This window comes from Leucopleurus acutus (genome assembly GCF_964270905.1).
Source record: "Leucopleurus acutus genome assembly, chromosome: 3".
Lineage (NCBI taxonomy): Eukaryota > Metazoa > Chordata > Mammalia > Artiodactyla > Delphinidae > Leucopleurus > Leucopleurus acutus.
This window is the reverse complement of record NC_139145.1, coordinates 99,446,964-99,472,474: the sequence shown is the minus strand read 5'-3', so window position 1 is coordinate 99,472,474 and position 25,511 is coordinate 99,446,964. Positions and strand designations below refer to the sequence as shown.

The following is a 25,511-nucleotide window of genomic DNA, read 5'->3' as shown; positions in this document are numbered from 1 at the left end:
ATAGCATCTCTTGTTTTCATTTGCATTCCCTTCACCTTTTGAATTTCCTTTTCTGTGAATTGCCCATTCTTACCATTTATCTTCATCACTTTCTTATCAATTGGTAGGATTCCTTCACATTAGGGATATTAACCCTTTGACTGAGCTATGTATTGCAAAGTATTTTGCTCAAAGAGAAAGTAAGGCAGGTAGGGCTCTTTTTTTTTTTTTTTTTCTTCTTTTCAGTCAGAGCACTTCTCAAAGCAAAGTGGGTGGGGTATAGAATTTGCTTTACTTTTTTAAGAAACAACTGTTTCTGAACAAAGGGATTAAACGCTTTTGATAACATTAAAGTGTAAGTTTAACTGAGCAATTTTCCCATTTAGAAACTTTAACAAATTCAAGTTTAATGGTCAACTGAACATATTTTATATTGAACTTAAAAGCCACAATACTCTCTTGGGGTTTTCTAGTGAATCTTTGGGACTTTGGCACTGATCACTAGACTTGACAAAGAAAATGCACAGGCTGTGCAACTGGATCCCTGCACTGAGCCTTCTCTTTCCAGAAGGGCCTTAGTCAGATGTTCAGCTAAGTAATGTCCTAAGCTGACAACTGAGTGCTTGTAGAGCAAGAGTCTCAGCCATCATGAACTATGGCTGTCTTTCAGCAAGGGGTGGGCAGGTCAGCACCGACCAGTCACTCCCTGGATAGCTCTTGTTGCTGACGCTGTTCAGTTGATAGCGATTTATAAGAAAAAGCATTCGGTGAATGAAGCAAATGCATAGAGTCAAACCTTACCACACAGCTTTGAAAATGCTACCACAGGAGAAAGTGGACCAGAGCAAGGACCTGTCTCATTTATCTTTGTATCCTTCACACCCAGCACATTCAGACACAAATAGAAGCCAGTGAATGAACGTATGTTTAGAGCACCTACAATATGTAAGTTGTGTTTTGGAATATCCAAAGACATAATCATGGCCATATACAGTGGGGGAGAAAACACATAAATAAGTGACACGCTCATAACAGGTAAAGAAAAAGTTGAGATGGTTTTAAATGAGATATATCAGTAGGCAGAAATAATAAATATTCATTGCCATTTTTAAATGCCTACCGATCCCTAAGTGCTCAAGATGTGCAGGTACACCCAGCTCTGCAGTCTGGGTCTTATCTTTAAAGACAAGGAAACTTATAGTCATGGAAATTAAACAATTTACCCAAAGTCACACAGCTAGAAAGTCTCTGACTCCAAATCTCAGGTTATTTTTGTCAGTTTGTGATGTCTCCATCTCATAATTCCACCGACTGTAGTAAACTAACTGTGCTACAGAAATTTAGGGAAGGGAAAAATCACATGTGCTCAAAACCATGATGGTATGAGGCTATAAAGGTACTGATATTTAAACTCAAGTACAATTTAGAATGAACAATTAACAAAAGGCTTTGTATCAGAGTGGAGTCGGAATTGCTTTTTAATTAGTCTCACTAATTAGAAATCACAGAACATTGAGAAGAAATTAATTTAAGATATATTGGTATAAACTTAGTAGAAAAAAGTTTCTTGACATTTATTTCTTGCTTCTGACATGAAACTAAGACTCTTAGACTCAATCTCTAAAGAAGCAATAGTACCAAGTCTAAAGCCCTTTTTCAGATATGATTACAAAAAATGAAAACATCTTCTGTGTTTACAGCCCATCAAAGAGCACTAAATCTTTTTATATTCCCATTTGGTTAGAGCCACCATCTGAATTCTTGAGAGCCTGGTAATAGTAACAGTTTCCAAGAATTCAAAATGTTCATGTGTTCTAAAAAAGTTCATGCAACAGATTGTTGAATGCAAGACAACTGGGTTTGAGACATAAGTGAACTGGTAAAACTAGCCCAGGATGGAGCTATGTCCTCATTTATGTATGTCATCCAGAACCAGGGAGGTCACTGGAATATTCCAAGCCCCATACTCTGCCCTCACCATTCACTCTTGCCACAGCTCTCTACCCTGGGCTCCGGTTATGTCTATAGCGCCCTGTTAAATTTTCTTTTACTTTTCTGTAACTTTCTCCCTTACAATTGAACTTGGTGTACATTTTAACCTGATACCATTAGTATGAAATTTTTTTTAAAAAAACCAGCCTTTATCTCACATTTATCCTAGCGAGGTCTCTGGTTATAATTTAAAAGTCTGACTTGTGTTTAGAGGAAAAAGGAAAGAAAAAGCTATCTATCAATCTATCTACCTAGCCATCTATCTACCTAGCTACCTATCTGTATCTAACTATATCTGACTGAAGTGCTCCCATAACCACTTGTATAGGAGATTTGGGAACTAAAATGTGAGCGTCATACTAGATAAATTCATCCTATTGAGATTTTAACTGTATGTTAAAATTAACATACAATTAACACAATAACTGTATGTTATAATTAACAGAAAAATCATTCTTACCTAGTAAATCATGTCCACTATGTTAGGAAAAAGTATAAAGAGAGACAAAGATTTACATAAACCTCTGTTTTTATGCTTTATACCTTTCAAGGAGAATGCTTTTTAAATAATGCTTTCATATTTTAATAAACTACCAGCAGACAGAATCTGACTTCTGATTGTCATCAGCAAAGTGAGTCTCCAATTGCAGGCAAAACCTTGTAATAAGGATCATAAGAAGTAATTCAGTCTTTATGGTTTATTTTAATTTCAGAGTTTCAATTACTGCCATGTCCTTCTAGAGACATTACCTGGGTACATTTAATGGTTCCTTGATTTTCAGAGGCATTTTAATGTTTTATCAGTGATGAGAGTAAATGCTCTCATTTATTTACACAGTGAAGGTGAGCACTGAAGGACGGATTCTTGATTGTAAAGCCACCTCTTAGAGATCTGGAGATTTACTGTCCCCCTTAACCATCACTATTAATTAATTCTTCCACCAGAGACCAGGGAAGATGAAAATCAAAGATTACATCTCTAAATAGCTTGACAAGTCTATGATTTGTTATTTGTGAACGGCCCTAATAAAAGGTATTCAATGAAAAATAATAAATCATTTATTCAACCTCTACTTAACTGAGCACTTTCTATATTCCAGGCATTAGTCACAGCCATGAACAAAGCAAAATCCTTGCTTTCATGTGCTAGTGGAGAAGATATATATATAATATATATCACAGGATGATGAGCATTTTGGAGAAAAATAAAGAAGGATAAAGGAATAGGGAGTGTCAGGTTGGACACATTTTTTTTTTTTTTAATGTTGTCAAAAACAAGAAAAGCTTCTGTGATAAGGTGGTGCTTGACTATAAATCTGAATGAAATTAGGGCAGGAACCATTGTATATTCCAAAGAAGAATGTTCCAGATAGAGGTAACCGTTGGCTAAAAAGAGGTTGCCCACCTATCAGCCAGGGGCTTATTTGTCTGAGATCCAACACCTGTTGTCAGCCAGCAGCACAAGTGTTTAAAAGTCATGATTAGACTAAGAAAAGGAAGAGTAACCAACTTCATCTTCTTCAATGTTGAGATACTCATCTGCATCAGGTATGCCTCCTAGGTGAAAAATGAAGATCGGAATTTAACTATCATACTACAACAAATATAAGTATTGGAAAAGTAACTACCTTTCCATTCCTTGCTTTCATCATCCAAATCCCAGTTTCTCAACCTTGGCACTATTAGCATTTGGGCTGGATAATTCTTAGTTGTGGAGCTGCCCTGTGCACTGTAGGATGTTTAGCAGCATCCTGGCCTCTACCCACCCCAGGTCAGTAGCACCTCCTATTTGTGACAACCAAAAATGTCTGCAGACACTGCAGAGCGACCCAGAGTCTAAATAAAAATGGAAGTGGCCTCACATCACTTGTCTTTTCCAACTATTAGTCCAAACACTTTTTCAGGAGAGCTAAAGAAGTGTATCCATGCAGTATATGTCCAGCATGCCTTAGGCAGTTTCCAGTGATAAATATCACAAGTTAAATTAGCTGCATGTAACTTTTCCTGATCATTAGAGTAAATTATTTCAAGTCACCCCACATTGTAAGGGAGTCCTGAATATTTTCAACAACAAACAACATGCATTGTTCCTGCCAATCTAATATTTAGCCGAGTCTAAAAGGGAGTCTGAAATTAACTTCTTACCAAGAGCAGGTCCCAAGCAGAAAACATACACAGAAACTATTTGCCAGTCCCCCCCACCCCCCGACCTCTTCTCAATCCCGTATTTCTGTCATTGCAGATGAGGATTCCCCTCTCACACTCTCAACCCCTCCACAGTGAATTTTCAAATTGCTGATACATGATTCCACTCATTTTAACCTCTGTAATACCATCTACCTCTGTTGTTGAGAATCCTTCATTCTCTGTTATTTAACACTCCTAGGGTGCATCAACTTGATGCCAGCGGCACCTTCCTGCACACCTCTTGTTATTTCTGATTTTGCCTCACATGAGTAACTCAGCATCTCTTTAAGTCCCCCCAACACCCCCAAAAGAATCCACTCACAGAGATCCATTGGTGACCGTGGGGACTTTACTGAAGATTTTGCCTAAAGCAGAGATGACAGCCAAGAAGTGTCTCCCTTGGACACTCTGCTTCCCCAGATTCCTTCTGGGGCTCTCTTCTTTCTCCCCTCCCCGCTTCTCCCTCTGACTGTTCTCTCCTTTACTGGACAACGCAAGTCCTCTCTGGCCTAGCTCCTCCCCAACCTCATAGTGGCCCTTGTAGAGCAAAGATTCGGCAAACTACCGCCCTTAGCCAGTCTTCCCGTAGCTAAGAATGTCTTTTACACTTTCTAATCATTTTTTAAAGAAAAGAAAATTATACCTCATGACATGTGAATATTATATGAAATTTAAATTTCAGTGTACATAAAGTTTGTACACTGCCACAGCCATGCTCATTGTTTCTTTATAAACAAGCCAGGCTAATTTGTGTCATCTGTGGCTGCTTTCCCACTACACTGGCAGTGGAGGGGTTGCAAAAGAGACTACATGGCCTGAAAAGCCTCAACTATTTACTATCTAACCCTTACAGAAAAAGCGTGCTAACCTCTACCATAGAGTAACACCATGCTAAGTGACTTGTCGAAGTAAGTTTTCTGCACACACACTCACTGCGCCCTGGGCCCCGAGAGGAAGCCTGCGTGGATGACACAGGCCTTTCTGCGTGCGCGTGCTCCTGCCACTGTGTGGACTTGCATTTTGGGTGGTGCAGATGGGTGTCGTCAGCAGGTGGGCTGAACACCAGCTTGGGGCAGGGACACAGCATGTGCTCCCTCATCCCCCCTTCACCCCATAAGTGCTTGCTGGGCACATGGACCTTCATCTGAAAAAACTGCAGACTTTTCAATAAATTTTGGGTTTAGGTTTAAATTTACTTATTAAAATAGAACAAACCACTTTTCCCCCTAGATTTAATGCCCTTTCAACGAGCCTATATAAGGAAATGGAGAACCATCAAAAGTGGACAGAAAACCAGTCCATCAGATATGAAGACCACCTTGGCCACATAAATCAGTGTCTGAAGCTCCTGCAGGAGAAACTGGTAAGGGGTTGTGTTGCTCATGAAGTTAACAGCCGCACGGCCACTGTCTAGATGTGAGCCACGAGTCAGTCTCGAAAGCCACACTTAAAAATTCACAGTGACCCTCCCTGCGCCAGTCACTGATTTCTTAGCACTGAAATAGGAATCCAGAGGCCTGTCTTCTGGTCCTGTTTGCTACTCCCCAGCTCTGTGAACCCACACTTCTCAGAACGGGCTCTGCCTGTACCAGAATAACCCAAAGAGAGTTTTTAAAAGTACAGAGTCCTGGTCCCAACCCAGAGGTGAAGCATCAGACCCTCCAGGGCCTTCCCTGGGAATCTGTGCTCCCGGACAAGCTCCCTGGGTGATGCTTAGATACAATAAAGCCTGAAAACTGCCTTAAACAAGTCGTTTTACCTCTCCAGAGATCCATGGTAGATCAAAGGTTCATCCAAACTCCTTTTCCAGGTCAGACCTTGTAGAGACGCCCCCACGCTTTGGGGTGAGGTGAACGGGACATACAGGAGACCTGTCGCAGGCTCCCTTCTCCCACGCCAGCCAGCACAGCCAGCACGCTGCTGAGCCCTGATGGCAGGACAGCACAGGGCCATGAGTCTCACCAGTGGCTGCCAGTCTTGCAGATGATTTAGATGTTTCTGGAACTTCAGTAGAGGGGCTTTAGGCAGCCAGTAAACGACGCTTCAGTTACCCCACCTGAGTTTGTTCAAACTGATAGAAGCAGGAGTCCAAGAGAGGGAGGTAAACGTTACAGCTTTCTCACTGACAGGCTGTTGAAGTATGTGTGGTCAGATCTGCAGCCAAGTGGGCCTGTCGGTCCTGCTCCGGATTTAGGCAGACTCCTCCACCAGTTCTAGGCAGACCTAGGTGACCACAGGGTCATCTGCAGGCAGAAGCCGCTCATCACAAGGAAGAGAGAGACCGGAATCCACCGTTCTTCAGGCAGGTGGGACCAAAGAGGATCAAAGGGGCCAAGTCAGAGGCCCTGCTGGTAAATTGCCCGCACAGGAGCCAGGAGGAGCAAAGAAGCTAATTAGCGTCAGGCCGCCTCTACAGCCCCCAACCTGCTGCCCATCAGAATCATCTGGGGAGCTTTTAAATGCCATCGATTCCCCGGGCTCCATCGCAGACCAATTAAATCAGAATTGTGGAGGTGGGGAGGGGCTGGTAGGGGAGTTATGGGCCAGGTGATTCTAATAGACAGCAGGGTTAAGAGAAGCACTTCTACCTGAAGCCTGTCCACGTAGAGATAGGCAGCTTGAGGGAAAAAGGATGTCTAACACACAAGCACGTCCAAGGAGCTCTGGTCAAGCAGTATCTAAAACGCCTTCCTTGGCTACACTTCTTTAAACGCTAAAATTCCAAATCCTCAGGCATTTCATAAATACCACAGCCCTTTCTTTTCTCCCATAGCATGTAGAATTCCAGAAACTAACAAGGCCAAACAAAGGCCAAACTTCCGCTTGTGAATAGCTTTAGATACAAGGGAACTTGGTTTGAATTCTCATGTTTAGCACAGAAATCCAAACTTGTTAAAAAGCATTCTCTAAGCTGAAAGTCAAATCCACAAAGGTGTTCTGAAGCTTTATCACATGATATCTTTTGTAGGATATGTCTGAAAAAAAAATGGAAGAAAAATTACTGAAGCTTTCAAGCAAATTAGAGAATTTCATTAACAGGCAGAAACAGGAAGCAGATCTAAACAAAGTAAAGCATATAGAAAATGAACTGTCCAAAAAGATGAACCAACTGGAAAAGCACATCTGGGGTGAATTAGAGAAAATGCAGAATGAATATCAATCAGGTGAGCAGATACCTTTGATTAAGTAAAGAACGTCAGTCCTTTCCTATCCAGTCCCTCAGGGTTTTCTACTTTGAGCTAATGGCCAGGGAGCAATCTTGTCATTAGCGAAGTGACATCCTTTGTATTTAATCCAGCTTTCCTAAATATCCCATAGAATGTCAGCACACCACCAGAAGGTGGGTGAATATGTAGATTCCCTTTCTCATTCACACTTGGCAGTGTCACAGGCTTGCCATTGCTGTGAGATTTTTTTTTTAACCAAGATCATAGAATCATGAAACTGTTAGACTTGGAAAGTCTTTGGAGATCATCAAGACCTGATTTGTGGGTATATCATGATATTAGGAGCCTAAATCAAATGTCCCTCATTGAACTGCAGGTAATGAGCCTGGATAGTTGTCAAACTGGAGACCTGACCTTTAGAAGTAAGAAAGAGAGATGAATGAACAAAGTCCAGTATAATGACTGCTTTTCTTCTTAAAGAGGCTAATGGCAGCATTGTCAAGCTGAGCTAACATCAAAGAGGATTAATTTGAAAGGCTCATCTAATTTGTCAAAGGGAAGGATGGGGGTTGGAGAGGGTGGGGGGGACAAGTGCTGTGGAGCAACCATGTGTCCCGAGCCACAATTCTGAGAGAATTACCACGAATCAGAAGGTTCCTTTATGAGAGACAGCCCCAACTCACTCTCTGTCCTCTAGATCTCAGAAAAATTCATGGAAATGGTCCTGCATGGAGATGTCTTGGAGGTGACTTAGAAAGATATGGTCTCAATCTGCCAGATGTTCCAAACATATAAGGAACATTTCCTGCCTAGAAATCAGACCCTCGCCACCCTTCCCCACCAACTTCCACCACCAAATCAAAAGAATGAATTATCTGGCCAGGAATCCTGCCCCAAACTTACCATTCTTTCAGGGCCCTGCTTGTTACTTAGCTACCAGAAGTTGAATTTACTCATTCTAGTACAACCCCAGGATGAACTGAAGATCAATTTGCAATCTACATGTTTCTGCGTTTTACTGTGAGTTTAGCAAATGAGGACTCCCAACTAATAGTTTGCTCTTTTATGCCTTCAATAAAAATGTGTTGAGAAATGACCCCGTGAAAGCCTCCAGTGAATAAGATATGGGCTGTACCCTACGAAGCTTGAGGTCTGGTAGGCTGTGATCATGAGTGGCTAGACTTGCATAAGACAGATACAAAGTGCTGGCGCCAGGGGCAGGGCAGCAGCCGGCGAGGGACCATTCCTTAGGTCCTTCAAACAGGTTGCTTTCAGGTTTAAAATCTCATCTGTGGCCTTTACCTTCAATTTGGTAACAAGAAGAAAAAGATCATCCAAATTTCTTGTTAAAGTGTATAGAAAGAAGATATTTTAATTTTCTCTCTTGAAATATAGAATTATTTCATTATGCAATATATTGGGATGGAGGGGAAGGACAGGAATTGAATTTTCACAATGAAGCCAGATATAAGTTGAAACACTGTTGCTAATGCATCTTCATGACATACAAGAAATAAATTATTGTACATTTTTAGACTGGTCTTAATGGAATTTAATATGCTTTGAATTAAACAATGATCAATTATGGCAGGACTGCTGATTAGCAACTTTTGTTAAAACGTTTAAAAGTTCCAATGCATTGTTTAGTTTCAGTATACCTATTTTCATATCCTCTTCTAGGATTTAAATCGATTCATGACTCTCTCAACTCCCTCCAACGAATACAGAAAACAAAGATGGATTTAGAGAAATATAAAGTACAGAAAGACCTAAAGAAATTGCAGCGTAAGATAGTGGAACTCCAGGAAGCATAAACTTTCCAGTCATCTTCCTTTACACCAGCCAGTGGAGTGGTTTGTTGGCAAAAGTTGGGAAGAAGAAAGCTAGTATCTCTGGGATGTTTACTGCTTCTATTTCTTACCACCCTTTTAAGGAGATGAATGCACCAGGAAACCCAATAAAGCAAAGAAGCTTTATTATGTCTTCATTAATTTATTAGTGAAAAAATTAAGGAATTGCTTTCCATACATGCGTTTTATATTTTTATTTGCCCACAAATCTGAATGTTGTACATAAATGAGTGAAGCAGGCCTGGTGTAATATATTAAAGAATGGCGGAAACTGTGGAAAATTGGAGACCACTTACCTGTCTAAAAATAATAGCAACTATGCAGTTCCAGTCCATTATTTACATGCATAAAATCCATTATTGCCAAAAATTTTAGTTTTCAAAAGAAACCAGAAATCTGATTTTATATGAAACCATTTATAAGCATTAGCAACTAGTGCAAAATAGTTCTTAAACTCTGAGGGAATGTCTGTAGGGCAGATACAGTCAAATGAACTGTCAGACTGCAACTTCTGATCCAGAGGTTTTAGTTTTCTAACAATCTCAATATTTATAGCAAGTCTAACTTATGCATATTTAAAATATTGATTCATTGTACTCAATATGTATCAGAATTATGAGCAAGTAAGAGTTAACAATATAAAAGAATACAACAGTTTCCATGAAAAACATCCAACATAATTTCATCTTGGTGCTAAACTCAGAAGCACTTCAAAAACACTAATTAGTTTCCCATAAAATTAAAATATATCTAACTTTTGTAGATATAAATGTTAAATTGAGAGCCTGGTATTGGGCAGTAAAATCATGAAAAATAAAATATTCATGTCTTGCACTTTGTAGAGAAATGTGTACTCTCTTATATTATTGGAGTCTACAAATTGGTACAATAATTTAAAGGGCAATTTGGAAACATCTATTAACATTTTAAAATGTATATAACCTTTGACCCTGGAATTCTACTGCTAGAAATATATATAGCAGGGGAGAAAAGAATTCCAAAATGTGGAAAGATATATGAACAAGGATGCTCATTATAACACCATTTCTTATAGTAAAAAAACCGAAAACTACTGAGTTAATAGGAACTGATTGACTAAATTAATGATATCACCAACAAAAAATGCTATCCAACACTTAAAAAGAACACAGAAAGATATCCAAGATATGCTGTTAAGAGAATAAAGCAAGTTGCAAAGCTAAATGGATGTGATCCCACCTGTGTCAAAAATATTTTAAAATAAGTTAAAATACACATACTACAGTATGCAAAATAAAAAGTAAGACTTTACAACAGACTAGCAGTGACTGAATTAAGAATTTTGTTTTCTACATTAAGCAATTATTAATGCTTTTATATTATTACAATATAATATGTTTCCAGTAAAAATATGTTTTAGAAAACAACCACAACAACAAATATACTACACGGCTCAAAGAGTAACTCTTTATAATAAACCAAGTAAGTGGTTGCAGGAAGGGTTAAATTAGAAATTCACACAGATCAAGAGCCAAGTCATCTCACTCAGACCCACATTTTATTCTACCCATTTAGCAACAAAAGCTGTGATGATATACCACAGATAGGACAAAAAAAAAGATGTTGATGCATTTCTTTTCCTTGTAAGCAAAAATGCTCTAACTCGTAATTCAAATAATAGCGCAAGATCAAGGCAAAAGCTTTCCTAGAATGGTTATTTTGTATTGGTGTTGACAGGGTAAAACCATGTAGAACTGAATGTAATGCAAGCGAGTAGGGGCTCAAAGGATCCTCTGCTAGAATTCTCTTGCTTGGGATCCCAAGTTGGGGTGTTCAGAGGTTTGCAGACTCTAGATGGCCTGAGAACTATGCCTAGTGAGAAGGTGGAGACACATTTTGTAGCGCCTAAAGCCTATACAGTTTTAATTTGTTGCTGATATCCTGTCCTGATGAGTGGGCACAGTAGTATGTAGGAATATTCCTGGAAGCCATTGCTACCTCAGGACAGCAACAACTTAACTCCAAACAGAAGTGACTGTGAACAACATATTAATCTATATAACCCTCTAACCCAAATGTATCCCCAACTGAACTTCCCTTCAGTTGGATCCAAAGATGTCCACCGCCACTCCAGGGTCAACTGACATCAGCAGAAGTGGGAGTGGAAAGAGTGGTCTTAATCAATGGACTTACTGAAGTTAAAATACAAATTTTACAACACGTAAAGCTCATGTAAGTGAGGGACCCTGGAACTCAAGAGCCATCATTTCACAATAAATTCACCTCTGCTTGGAGGACCAGCTGAGCACTGGGTTTCCCTCCTTTTACATTTATTTTGCCACAGATCCAAAAAGATGATAAAAATGAACAATTCCCCTTGAGAAGCTCAATATACATTGCGCTTTATTCTTTATCAAACACCAATACTTAATCCTCTGGGAAATGTGAGACTTCTCTCCCCACAAATACAGGAGAATGTCTGAGCATGTTCAAAGTATTTTGCTTCCCTATTGAAGATGAAGGACAAATCCCTCACCTTATGTTACCCAGGTAACTTCCTTCTTGGCCCCATTGTGAGGTGGATGTGCTCACCACCTGTGAGCCAGGACAGCAATAAGGCTCAAGGTCAAAGAAATAGCATTCCCAGAGTGCTCTGGACACGATCAGCTCTCCCCTTTTCTGCAGAAACTCAGAAACATCATCTCACTTCTATGGTGTCACCAATAATATCAGCAAGTAGCATCCAAAAACACCAAGAAGGAAAAACTTGATCTATAATATACATGTTTTTCCCTTATAAATGGGGCCTCTGAACTTTTTTGAGATATTACTTTTTATATTTTCATTCATTCACGTGCTAGGCACTGGGGATACAATACAGAACAAAATAATCATGGACCCTGCCCTTAGGGAACTTATAGTCTAGTGGAAAAGACCAACAATCAAACTTGCAAATACTTGGGCAAGTAAAGGGTGTGATGGGAGCACGTGGGAGAGGCATTCAGCATGAACATGGGCAATCAGGCATAGGGGTCTTCCAGAAGAAGGGGTATCTAAATCAAGACCTCTAAAGTATAAAGAGACGTTAGCCGAGGGGAAGGGGCTTGATTGGTAAAGGTCGGGGCTCAGGCAGATGGTGCAGCCTGAGCAAAGGCCTGGAGACCAAAAGAATGGGGCCCATGCCAGGAGCTGAAGAAATTCAACACAGTCAGAACCTAAAGTGTGTGTGGCTGGAGGTGGGGGCCAGGGGAGGGGGGTCAGCAGGAAAGAGAACACTGGAGACTTTAGGGGAGTGGGGTATCTGATCACAAAGAGCTGTGTTAACTCGTGTTGAGGAACTTGGGCCTGCAACAAAAAGAATAAAATACCTAGGAAAAAACCTACCTAGGGAGACAAAAGACCTGTATGCAGAAAACTATAAGACACTGATGAAAAGAAATTAAAGGTGATACAAATAGATGGAGAGATATACCATGTTCTTGGATTGGAAGAATCAACATTGTGAAAATGACTCTACTACCCAAAGCAATCTACAGATTCAATGCAATCCCTATCAAATTACCAATGGCATTTTCCACAGAACTAGAACAAAAAAATTCACAATTTGTATGGAAACACAAAAGACCCCGAAGAGCCAAAGCAATCTTGAGAAAGAAAAACGGAGCTGGAGGAATCAGGCTCCCTGACTTCAGATTATACTACAAAGCTACAGTAATCAAGACAGTATGGTACTGCCACAAAAACAGAAATATAGATCAATGGAACAGGATAGAAAGCCCAGAGATAAACCCATGCACATATGGTCACCTTATCTTTGATAAAGAAGGCGAGAATATACAATGGAGAACAGACAGCCTCTTCAATAAGTGGTGCTGGGAAAACTGGACAGCTACGTGTAAAAGAATGAAATTAGAACACTCCATAAAGGGCATTTTGTAAATTAAAATAAAATAGGAAAATGTGCTTTCATGTCTTAAAATCTGAAATTCTGAAATTATACCTGATATCGATACTATAAAGAAAACAAAACAGCCATTTCTTTTTTTTTTATTTAAGGAAGTTCATCTTTTCATCATGATTGAAGGAACTGCATGACCAGTTAAATATTGTCAGCATTATTTCCCCAAATTTTTCATTAATGTTTTACATGCAACCTTACACCTGAGTGTTTTGAATTACATAAACATATCCATTAGCAGTCTAAGATTCACCTAACATCTTCTTCAACAGAATCCAAGATGAACCACTAGTAAAACAGATTATAAGATTATCTGGATTTTAGATGAGTTGGTCTGCTGAACTCTAGAATTCACAGAAGGAATTAAATCTTTGAATTTGTTGTTTAACAAATACAATTCTGCATTGTGCTAATCTCCTTCTGCATATTATTTAGCAAATGGCTATTAAGGCTTTATTGTAAGGGATTACCAAAAAACAGTCCAATGGTGAACCATGCAAGATAGAGAAAATAATGATTTACAAATAACTAATGAACAACTAAGGGAACCATGGTTTTTCCTTTCATTATAGACTTCTCAAAATCAAAGGTATTTTTCAAATTAAAGTTATATTAAGAGTTTATGGAAAATTATACCCCTAGCTTAAGAACTTAAACATCTTTAGATTTAAAAAAGGAATGGATGATTATAACTATAGTTTTTTAAATGTTGCTTTGGGGAAAAGTCTTGATTCTTTGTTTCATTCTCTCTAATAGCTTTTTCTTTGCTTGCTTACTATAAAATAAAGCATTGTTATTGTGAGGACAATTTCTGATTCAGTTCCAGTGCTCTTGTATCTCCATGAGTTTTGGCATTGTTTACCAGCACCTGTGGGAAATTATATACAGGAAATGTTAGTATTTTCTTTATTAACAATACCTACATTTAGAGTCATAGAAGTCAACTAAGCCAAAGGGCAGCAGGCAATATCAAACTACACAAAAGTGACTATGTGCAAACTTTCTGTCATTTTTGCTGAAATAAACTGTTCTAACAAAGCTAACATCAGAGATAAGCACAATTTACTCAAATGCTCAACAGTACAGATGTCAACATTTTGATTGTTACCACCGCCAGCACTGCATAAAGTTAAAGGTTTTGTCTGGAGGCTTTGGTTTACAATACTGTCACGTTTAAACCCTTACCCCAAAGACCATTTTATGCATAGAATTGTTCAAATGACATTGTTCTCCTTTAAAACCACAGCTTAGGATCAAGGCTTGGGTTCTAAGCTCTATTAAGAACCTTTCCATAAGTTTCATCAATTCCACAAACTAGAAGCTTTAATTTTAGTTTATCATTTGATTACTAAAACATTTTTTGGTTGTTCATTTTCAAACACCGTAAAGGATCCGAGATGTTGCTCTATCTGCAAGCTAACAAGTTAGCCTGTCACAGTTTCATGATGGGACACCTGGGTCAGAGACAAATGTCTTTATCATTCATGGTGTAGCAAACGATATGAGCATCAACATATTTGCATCTGTTCCCCTCCTAAGTCTCAAAGGGGTGACATGGATGGATGCATATAGTTTCCCACATACACAGTGGGTTGACAAAAGGGGAACCTTAGATTTAAGCCTAGGCACCTAGGAGACTTGAATCTTTTATAACTGGCAGTAAACATGCCTATTCCTTGCTCTGGAGGGAGACACTTATCTCCATCTCCCAAGGCTGGAGGTGTTTAAAAAAGGCTTCTCATTAATTTTCATTGTTTTTAAAATTCTTGGCTGAAGTTATAAGAATTTTAACTCAGTACATGTCATACAGACTCTACCTTTTTAAAAAGAATACACACACACACACATACATACATTTGACCCTTGAACAACATGCGGATTAGGGATGAAGACCCTCTACATGCTCAAAAATCCACATATAACTTATAGTCAGCCACCCAAATAGGCAGTTCCTTGGTATCCATGGATTCAACTAATCAAGGATCGTGTAGTACTGTAGTATTTACTATCAAAAAAAAATCCAAGTGTAAGGGGACCCACACCATTTATTCAAACCTGCATTCTTCAAGAGTCAACTGTACATGTTTATATATTTAGAAACCAGACCCATCCCACGAGAAGTGGAGTAGAAATTGTCATATGAATTTTACAGAAAAGACAATAAGAAGTAAAATAATCTTTCCAAAGATAATATGAACATCCCATTAATTTCTGCTACTTCTAAACCTATCCTATCTACCTATTTGCCTCCACTGCAATGGTCATAAGAAATACTACAACCAGAACCCAGAGCCTTCATCTATCTTTTCTTATGCTACATAGCACATCAGGAGAATATATTTCCTACAGGTTAAATCAGTGGTTCTCAACCAGGGGTGATTACACCTCAGATATTATTTCGCAATGTCTAGAAGACATTTTCAGTTGTTATAAGTGGGGCGGAGGGAGGAGGATAATGCTACTGGCATCTAGTGGTTAAGAGTGGTTAGGGATGCTATTAGACATCTTATAATGCACAGGAAAGCAACCCTTAGCCCTCACCCAACAAAGGTCTAAGATGAATAACTTTAATAAAATCAATGCCTTACATCAATGAGCTCGTAGTCATTTTTGGCATGTAAGTGTCTCAGAAGGTACCAACGTGCTGTTGAAACAATAGATTTGGGATACCCAGGCTGATACACCACTCTCTCTAAAAGTCGCCGTGTCTCTCTGGGGAAAAGATATTTACTTTCAGTCCAAAGCATATAAATTAATATAAGATATTTCATATACTAGCCTCAAACACACATTATCTTTCTCATTCTTTTGCTGACAACGTGCTGATTACTTCATGAATTCTTTCATCCATGTAACGAAAAAGATAGTAATAATGGTTAACATTTACTAAGTATTTATTATGTGCTACGTAGTATGCCAAGTGTTTTACTCATATGGTCACATTTAACATTCACAACCTTATAATGTAGGTTGCTGCTATTATTCTCATTTTACAAATAAGTAAATTAAGGCTCTTTCCAAATAGAATGGGAAAATGACCCCTATTTCATGAGCACTTCTGACTACTCTACTTCTAATCCCTCTTGAAGGTAGACAGAAAATAAATAATGCAAAGATAATACAGAGTGGAAAAAGAAGAAATATTTAACATCTACACTAGAGGCTAAGTGTATAATATCAGGCTTTTAGTATATATTTTTAAGAACGTGTACAATATATGAACCTATGTAATAACAGGCTGATTTACAGTTGTGTTCTAATTTTTTCTTTCCAAATTTACTAACATCTATGGCTCTAAACACTTCTGTATGGGTAGAAACAACACAAATTGTGGTAACTTCAGAACTGCTGAATAGGAAGATTTTGTAGGTAGCAACTGGTTTGAAGTAGGAGCTAAAGAAGAACATGCCCCGAACATGCTTTTACATAGGAATCACATAGTAAAGCACACTGCTTTCTCTTAGGCGGTATGTTTATTTGAGCTGATTTGGGGTGGTGATAAAAATTATGGGAGGTGCTAACAGAGATTACAGGCAATTGGGGGTTAAGGCTCTCTAAGTCATGTATACTGAGCTTCGGCAGGAAGAGTTCATTAGGAAGTTCACATTATAGCCTAAAACATTTCTTGGTGAAATTAGTCATATAAGAAGTGGCAAAAATAAATAAATATCAGTAAATGATGCTGGAATTGCTAATTAGTCATAGGTCTTATCTCTTCCTTCACTCCTATTTTGTGGTACTGATGTGACCTTTGCCACACATTTATATGTGTTAAGCTCTATGCCTACAATTCTTATTCTGTTTCAGTAATATATGCTCCTAAACCATTGTTTCACTTATGCTTTGTATTACGTGTGATATCCATTAGAGCTAAATATTCTCAGAATTTAAAAATATTCTTGCCTGTTTTTTCATCCATATGACTTTTAAGTAATTTTCTTCAAATTTATTTCTGACCTCATCTCTGCTTCCAATAAAGAGACTGTTAAAATTTAAATTTTATAACTTAAAATTTTTATATTTAAATCTGTGAAGCGTCTAGATTTTCTAGATATAAAAACCACATTATTTATAATATCTCTGCCTTTTTAATATTTATTACTTTTTTTCATAGCTTATTGCCTTGCAGGAATTTATGTCAATCTAGCCTTCAACTTGAGCCTTTTGGGTTTTGTTTGTTTCTAGAATCCACATTTACATTGTTGGCTCATCCTAAAACAGTGAAGAGCAAAAATTCCAAGGCCTTCTTCACTCAAAATGCTGTCATGCAAATCTCTCATATTCTATATCTGGGTACCAAATCACTTTTTTTAAGTAAGACTTTATTTTCTTCCTTATTGGGTTACTAGAACCAGCCTTTCCAAAGTAGAAACATATATATGAATAACATCAAAGTTTGTTAAACTAATTCTAAACCTTTGTGGGGTTTTTTTGTTTTTTTTTAAACCTTTGTTTTGTAGAAGGATTAAAAGTGAAGAAACACTTTGAAGAAAAAAGTGAACAAAGATTCTTCATACCTTGCTCCCATTTTGCGTTTGAATTGTAACAAAGCTTGTAAAAGGACAGCAAGCGGACAAAAGCAAAGTTTCAAGGCCTCAGTTGTAGCTTCCTGAACCAAGGATGGCCAGTGATCACTGGAAATATTAGCCTATAAAAATAAAATACAAATATTAAATCATTAAACATTTGACACGTTTATTTTTTAAATAAATTTATTTATTTATTTTTGGCCGCACTGGGTCTTCGTTGCTGCATGCAGGTTTTCTCTAGTTGCAGTGAGCAGGGGCTACTCTTTGCTGCGGTGCATGGGCTTCTCATTGCGGTGGCTTCTCCTGTTGTGGAGCACAGGCTCAAGGAGCACAGGCTTCAGTAGTTGTGGCACACAGACTCAGTAGTTGTGGCTCACAGGCTCAGTTGCTCTGCAGCATGTGGGATCTTTCCGGACCAGGGATCGAACCCATGTCCCCTGCACTGGCAAGTGGATTCTTAACCACTGTGCCACCAGGGAAGTTCTGACATGTTTACTTTAAAAAATGTTATCAGCTCTTATTTGTTGACTGCCTACTTGTCTAAGTTGCCATGTAAATGCTACAGGGATAAAAATTCTTCAAAATGATTAAAATCTGATTCCTGCCCTTATGGAACTACAAAACAAGGCTGACAGGGATTAAGGAAGGTTTCAAAAAGAAGATCTCACTTTAAAAACACTAAAATATTTGCTAAAAGAAAATGCACTATTCTATTACATGGGTGAATGAAATCTATCAATTACTGAGCCTCTGGTCTACCAAATATACAAAACTCAATTTAACGTGATTCTTTAACTGGTAGTGTATAAGTTCCACATTTCAAAAATTATCTAAGGAGAGAAGAAAGACTGAAATGAAATATGTTAATAAAATCCCAATATAGGAAAAAAGGTGCAAAGCAGATCAGAGATAAATCAAAGTCATCGATTCTGAAAAACATTTTAAGAATTTCACTTTATGGGGAAAATGTTAAGATATCTATACTTTACTTAGGTTGCAAACTTTAGTTTGTTATAGTATGTACTGACTCAGAAATAACATAGATAAGTAGTTCCAAAGAAACAGTAACTGCAAATAAAATGGTGAACACTCTACTGAATTACATAAGGAAAACAATGTATTTAAAATCTTTCATTGAAAACCTCAAATTGTAACCAAGAATTCATAATTACAGGTATCTAGAATACACATTTTAATAAAGTCAATATAATGAGTGAATACACAGTCACTTTCAAACACTAAATTATTTTTTTAAATGTTAGAGCAATAAACTCTGAGTTCAGCACAGGCAAGAGTAATTTGTGTAATCAAGGAAGAGGAAGCCATAGGGATAATGAATATGAAAACAGAGATCAGGGATAATGAGGCATCCTCCATAAAGACGGGAGCAATGGCACCTTGGGTACATCTGGAAAAGAATGTAAGGTAAAGCCCATACTAATAAAATTACTCCTAATATATTTTTAAAAACTAATAACACAAAACTCTCACTGGTTGCTTTTATAATGCACTCTTTAAATTCCAAGAATTCATATAAAGTATTCCGTAAGTTTAGCCCATATTATGATATAATAGTTTCTATATGTAACTGGTATACTAAACAATGTGATTAGAAAAATAAGTATATTTTTGTCTCCCATTATGTTTTTAAAATTTATTATATGAGGGAGACTTTTCCTCATATAATAAGGATGTAAATTACAGTAGGTCCCATGACTCTGACATCCATTCACAAACACGGTCTTAATTAAAATGTTCTCTTTTCAATACTTCAATCTTCATTCAAAGGTAATATTTACATCCCACTCCCATCTCCTCAGCTCCCAGCTAGGGTATGCTTACAGGGAGCAGCACATGGCTTGTTCCTCCGCCCAACACTCCCACCTTTTCTTACTAACTGTAGTTTCAGGAACCAACTGAAATATCAGAAGTTTGACTGATGCCATCATAAGTTGATGCTCTTTAGGCCTGACAGATATTTAAAGATCTTTTTCTCATCCAGACTTTCCTAGCTTTATCAGAGACTCTCAACTTTACACATAGTTTCTTATTGCAGGACCAGCTATGAAATCTGCGGGGCTCAATGTCAAAAAACAAAAACAAAAACAAAAACATGCAGGGCCCTTTGTTACAAAATGATTAAGAATTTCAAGATGGCGGTTGCAGAGCGTTAAACCCAGTGTGGAGGCCCATGCAGGTGCACAGGATAGGATGCACACCCACGAAGCAGTCCTGCTCAGCTGCAGTTCCACTAACCTGGGTGAATGAACTATTCCACTTACTCTCCTCACATGCTATGGCAATCTGGAAACCTTTAGCTTCCTTTCTGCTAGATCCCATCATTCCTCTAGGTGGCTCTACATGTCAGGATCTAAGATAATTCCCATGGCAGTCCACTATCTCAGCTGGCATCACTCATTCCTGGCCCTAACAAGCTCTAGGAGCACTGCTGACCCCACGCTGCAGCAACCCTCCTTCACAAGATGGAGGGCATCTTGTTCCCAAACATACACTCCTACCCACTTCTGGGATTCACCCACTGCTGACCACTCTGTCCCAGAAGCATGCAGTCACTTTCTAAAACATGAGCAACTCTTCCCAGCAGGTGGAGAGCCAAAGCTTCCGAGGCATGTGTCAGACACCTGTCCATGTGCTTCTAGACGTGTGCCTCCCGGACCTCAGAGGTCACACATCAAAGCCTCGCTCTCTCTGGCAGCGAGACTCCCTTCCTCTGGTGGGCACCTGTGTGTGGAAACGTGCCAGGGGGACGACAGGGGAGGCAACAGCTTTCTCCAGAGAGATTTCTTCACAATCCTCCAACTCTGCTCTTCTAATCCTTTTATAGCTTCCTTATAGGTTACTCTTCTACACACTTCAGAAATCTGTATCTTGGTCTGATATTTCTCTTTGGAATCTGATATTTAATATCTCAGGGGAAACTTTCAGTTTAATAGCCTTTTCATATATTATTACACATACAATAGCTTCTCTTAAAACAGTCTAATTTTAATATACCCATCCTCTGCACACTGCCAGCTCTTTACCAGAGAAATATGACATCTCTTTATAATAACTGCTGGGTATCAAATCTTATAACAAGCAAATTAGATGTGGATGGTGCTTTAAAGTTTACAAAGGCATTTGTAATGTTAACTTCATTTGATATTCCTAATACCTAGGCAAAGTAGGTATTACTACCTCCACTATTACCAAAAAAGGTTGGGGGAGCTCTAGACAGCTTAATTGGCTGAAGTTTTCACAGGTTGTAACTGGTAGAACCAGAACCAAGGCTCTTATAGAAAACACTTTTGTGGTGGTAGTAGTGGTGGGGCAATGGGGGCAGGTATACCTGGGTATTACTAAATTGTAAGCTAATTTTCCCATCTGTAAAATAAGGTTCTTATGAATATTAATGAAGTTAATATGTATAAAGCACTGTAACAGAACCTAGCACAGGCTAAGTGTTCTGTATGTTTGCTATTATTATTGCTATTTTTATTTTATTTCAGGGCAGATTTAATTTCCCAGCATGAAGAACAAACAAACAAAAAACCACATCACTAATAATATTTAACTAACAAATAATAAGTTAGACTAAAAGGGTATCGACTTCTCCAGTTCACATATTCAAGAGCATTTATAGGTGCTACATGTGGCTTCCATAGCCCACCGACTGCCAATGTCACAAAGACTTTTGTTAAATATAAATATGAGACAAACAAAACAAAATGTTTGGTGATCTAGAATTACCATTAACCACCATTTCTTTACAGCCAAATCATCTCAAATTTGACTACCATTACTATTAGTCTAGTCATTCAAAAACCATTGGTGGAGGAGCTCCTATATATAAGGCAGAGTGGTAAAGCAAAGATGCAAAGATGAACAAAACATGGCCCCAACCTAAGGTACTCTGAAACGTGCTCCACAGTAATAGCACCAAAGCTGAATAAATTTCCTAATTCTTATATTTCTTTGGCAAAATGTCTAGTTAAAGCAAGTAAATAACGTTGGCAATGAACTACTATGGCAAAAGCATGAGTTAATTCAGGCCTGTCTAGGAAATTTCTTCCAAAACAAAAAATGACATTTTATCTTTTAATTACAGAAATAACATGCATATGATAAAAAATTCAAACACTATCAAAGGATATAAAATGAAAAATTCTCCTCCACTATCCCTTAAAGACCCCTAGGTACTATCCTCCAGAATAACTGCCATTAAATTTCCTTTGTATCTTCTTGTATCTTTCCATGTGCCTATTAGCGTGCACACATGTACACACACACACACACACACACACACACACACGATGTAGAGATATATATTCTTAAAAATTCATACCACACACATATACACTCGAATAGCATATCATACACACTGTTCTGGAGTTTGCTCCTCCATGCAGCCACTTAAATATTTATCTTGAAAAGTTTTCCACACTAGTATATAAGACTTCTAGATTAATATACCTACCTTGGTATCAGAAAACATATCAAGTCAAAAATTACTAGAAATCCCTCTTACAGAATGTCAAATTGAACTAAGAAATGACTAAAATGTTAATTATTGGTATCTTTGTCACTGATGAGTAGCTGGGTTAATTCTAACTTAAATCACCAAGAAACAAAAATGTATATTCTGCCATAATTCAACTTTTAAAATTGCAATCTTTGTTTTTTCCCCCTAAACACTGACAGTGTCCTGCTAGAGTCTATAGGTTTATGTTATGTTACTCTTATGTCCATCAAAAAGCCCAAATACAAAGTCTATGAGGAGACCACACTAGAAGGTGATGAAACTATAGGAACTCAATGGAATATCACTATGTAAAAAACTTTTATCTTAGAGAAAAATAAAAGAATCAATTTTTCACATCATAATTATAACATGATCTTACCATGCAGACTTCTAATGCAAGCAGTGCTAGTCTCAACAGGCTTGAGAGTTTCCCACTCCAGCTACCCTGTTGGGATGCTACTTGTAGACTCTTCCTATAACACATCTCTGCAGCACCCATCATTCCTTGGGACTGATATATGTGTGCCAGCCACTGAGGAACAGCAAGAGAAAAGGACCCAAAAGATTTTAGTTTCGTACACAGTCTACTTCCAACAAATGCAATAAACTTTGATGAAACTAAATTTTTAACTTAATTATTGATAAATTTTGTGCCTCCAAAACAAAAATCACAGGTCAAAAAAGGGGTAGCCATGTTGCCCATTCTACTGGCAACAGCCACATCCAGTCTGAAGCCTTAAAAAGTCTCCCAAGATGGCAAGTCAGGAACAAAATCAAAGTGCAATATAATTTTTTATACATTACAGATGTAACATTTAACATTTGAAAATCAATGCAATCTACCACATTAACAGAATAAAGACAAAGAAGCATTCTCATAGATGGCCCCCACCCCAAATCCACTCATTCATGATAAAAAACAAATCTCTCTTGACAAACTCAGAAAAGGATTTCCTTAATCTGAAACATAATTTGGACAGCCATTTTAGAATCTGATAAATACCTACAAAAACCTAAAGCAAAAATTATAATTATGAAATTACAAATGTTTTCTATCTGAGGTAGAGAATAAGACAAGAATGTTCCCTTATCACCACTCTGCTTAACACTGTAATTGAGGCTCTATAAACAGTGCAATAAGGCAAGAAAAAAATTTAACATAAAAATATTAGAAAAACAAAGTAAAACTTCATTATTTCTAAAGGACGTAATTGTGTATACAGAAAACCCAAAACCATTTCAAAAGAATAAGTGAATTTAGCAAGGTTTCTGGAAGGTCAGTATATAAAAATCAATGGTATTTCTAAATGTTTGACACCAACATACAGAAAAAAATACCACTTGCAATGGAACAACAAAAAAAATCAACTACCCGGAAATAAATTTAACACAAAAATGTAAAAGACCTCTATTGCAAAAATTTTAAAACACTGCTGAGAGAAATTCAGAGCTTAAACAAGGAGGAATATAACACATTTATGGATAGAGAAACTCAATAGTCATACTTCGTCAATTCTCCTCAAATTAAACTATAGATTCATGTAATTCCAATCAAGATCTCTGTAGGACTTTTGTTTGGCGGGGAGAGTAAGGGTAATTGACAATTCACATGTAAATGCAAAACACCTAAAGTGACTGAGACACACTTGAAGGAAAACTAGAAAGTTGGAGGTCTTAATATTACTTCCACATACCAAAACTACTTATAAAACTATAAGCAAGAATAAACAAATAGATCAATGAAAAAGAAGGAAAAGAACAGGGAGACTTAAAAGACTCAGTCACCTGATTTATGACAAAAGCATCACTACAATTTAGTGGGGACATAATGGTCTTTTCAAAGGATGGTACTGGGACAATTACACATCCATATGGAAAAATTACACATCCTTTTCAAAGGATGGTACTGGGACAATTACACATCCATATAAAAAAAAAAAGCATCACTACAATTTAGTGGGGACATAATGGTCTTTTCAAAGGATGGTACTGGGACAATTACACATCCATATGGAAAAAAAAAAAAAATTACACATCCATATGGACATTACACATGTCCATATGGACATATGGACATCCATATGTCCACATCCATATGGACAATTACACATCCATATGAACCCTGACCCTGCAACACTCACAAAAATTAATCCAGTACGGATCATAGACCTACATGTGAAAGGTAAAACAACAGTTTCTAAAGAAAAACAGAAAAATATCTTCAGGAACTTGGAGTAAGAGTTCTTGAGTAGAACACCTCAATAACGCATTAGCCATTAAAAAATGATAAATTAGACTTCATTAAGATTAAGAACTATTCATCAAAAAATAATATTAAGAAAATGTTAGGCCAAGGTGCAGATGTGAGAAAATATCTGCAATACAGATATCCAAAAATGTGTCTGTATCCAGAAAATATGATTCCAACAATTCAGTAAGAAAACAGCATATGAAAAACTACAGTAAAGAAAAGGTAATTTAAAAGAGGAAATCCAAAGATCCAATAAGTATATGAAAAGTGGCTCAACAGCATTTGTCATCAGGTAAATTCAAGTTAAAACCACCACAAGATACTATTACCTACATATCCTTTGGAAAGGGAAAACAATAACCACAATCTGGCAATATCAGCAATTGGAATGTTCATAATTTGCTGGTGGGAACATAAACTGGACATCCATTTAAAAAAAACATTTGACAGAATCTACTAAAGTCAATATACACATACTCTATCACCCAACAAAAGGCATATCCCAGAATGGACACAGCACCATTAATCATAATAGCCAAAACCTGGAAACACAGTTGACCCATGAACAACACGGATGTAACTTATAGTCAACCTCCATATCCATGGTTCCGAGGATTGAACCAACCATGGACTATTGAAAAATATCCATTTATTAGTTGATCCGTGCAGTCGTGCAGTTCAAACCCATTATGTTCAAGGGTCAACTGTAATCCAAACAGTAAAAGGGATATTTTACAGTATATTCATAAAAATAAATGAAAAAAAACTATGGCTTCATGAATTTCAACTAAATGAAACAACTAAATGAATTTCACTGACGTGATGTTGAGTGAAACCAGATACAAAGTGATACTCCATTTATATCAAGTTCAAAAACAGGCAAAATTAGATAGAAGTGATAGAAGACAGAATAGTGTTCCCCTTTTCTTTTGGACGTAGGGGGCGATCACAAAGGGAGAGCATGGGGAAGGCAGCTAGGCTGCAGAAAATGTTCTATATCTTGATATAGGTCGTGGTTAAAAAGGTACATACATATAATGAGTATAAGATTTTTACACTCTTTTCTTTGTGAATTATATCACAGTATAAAAGAAAAC

At 37.6% G+C, this 25,511-nt stretch overlaps 2 protein-coding genes across 8 annotated transcripts in view; one reads left to right on the top strand and one right to left on the bottom strand.

Moving 5' to 3' along the window:
• Positions 1–9,139, top strand: part of FAM81B (family with sequence similarity 81 member B) — a gene marked incomplete at both ends in the record, with an annotated part of 49,293 nt that extends 40,154 nt beyond the window's left edge. Inside the window, 3 exon segments of the mRNA XM_082835054.1 lie at positions 5,389–5,521; positions 7,127–7,322; positions 9,006–9,139. Coding sequence (XP_082691180.1) covers positions 5,389–5,521; positions 7,127–7,322; positions 9,006–9,139 — 463 coding nt within the window.
• A 4,080-nt stretch (positions 9,140–13,219) lies between these two features.
• Positions 13,220–25,511, bottom strand: part of SKIC3 (SKI3 subunit of superkiller complex) — a 158,311-nt gene continuing 146,019 nt past the window's right edge. For all 7 annotated transcript variants that reach the window (XM_082836427.1, XM_082836428.1, XM_082836430.1 and 4 more), the window contains 4 exons: positions 22,543–22,695; positions 17,630–17,760; positions 15,701–15,824; positions 13,220–13,980 (listed from right to left, as the gene is read on the bottom strand). In XM_082836427.1, the coding sequence (XP_082692553.1) occupies positions 13,906–13,980; positions 15,701–15,824; positions 17,630–17,760; positions 22,543–22,695 (483 nt within the window). In that variant the 3' untranslated portion in view covers positions 13,220–13,905. The remainder of the gene's footprint in view (positions 13,981–15,700; positions 15,825–17,629; positions 17,761–22,542; positions 22,696–25,511) is intronic.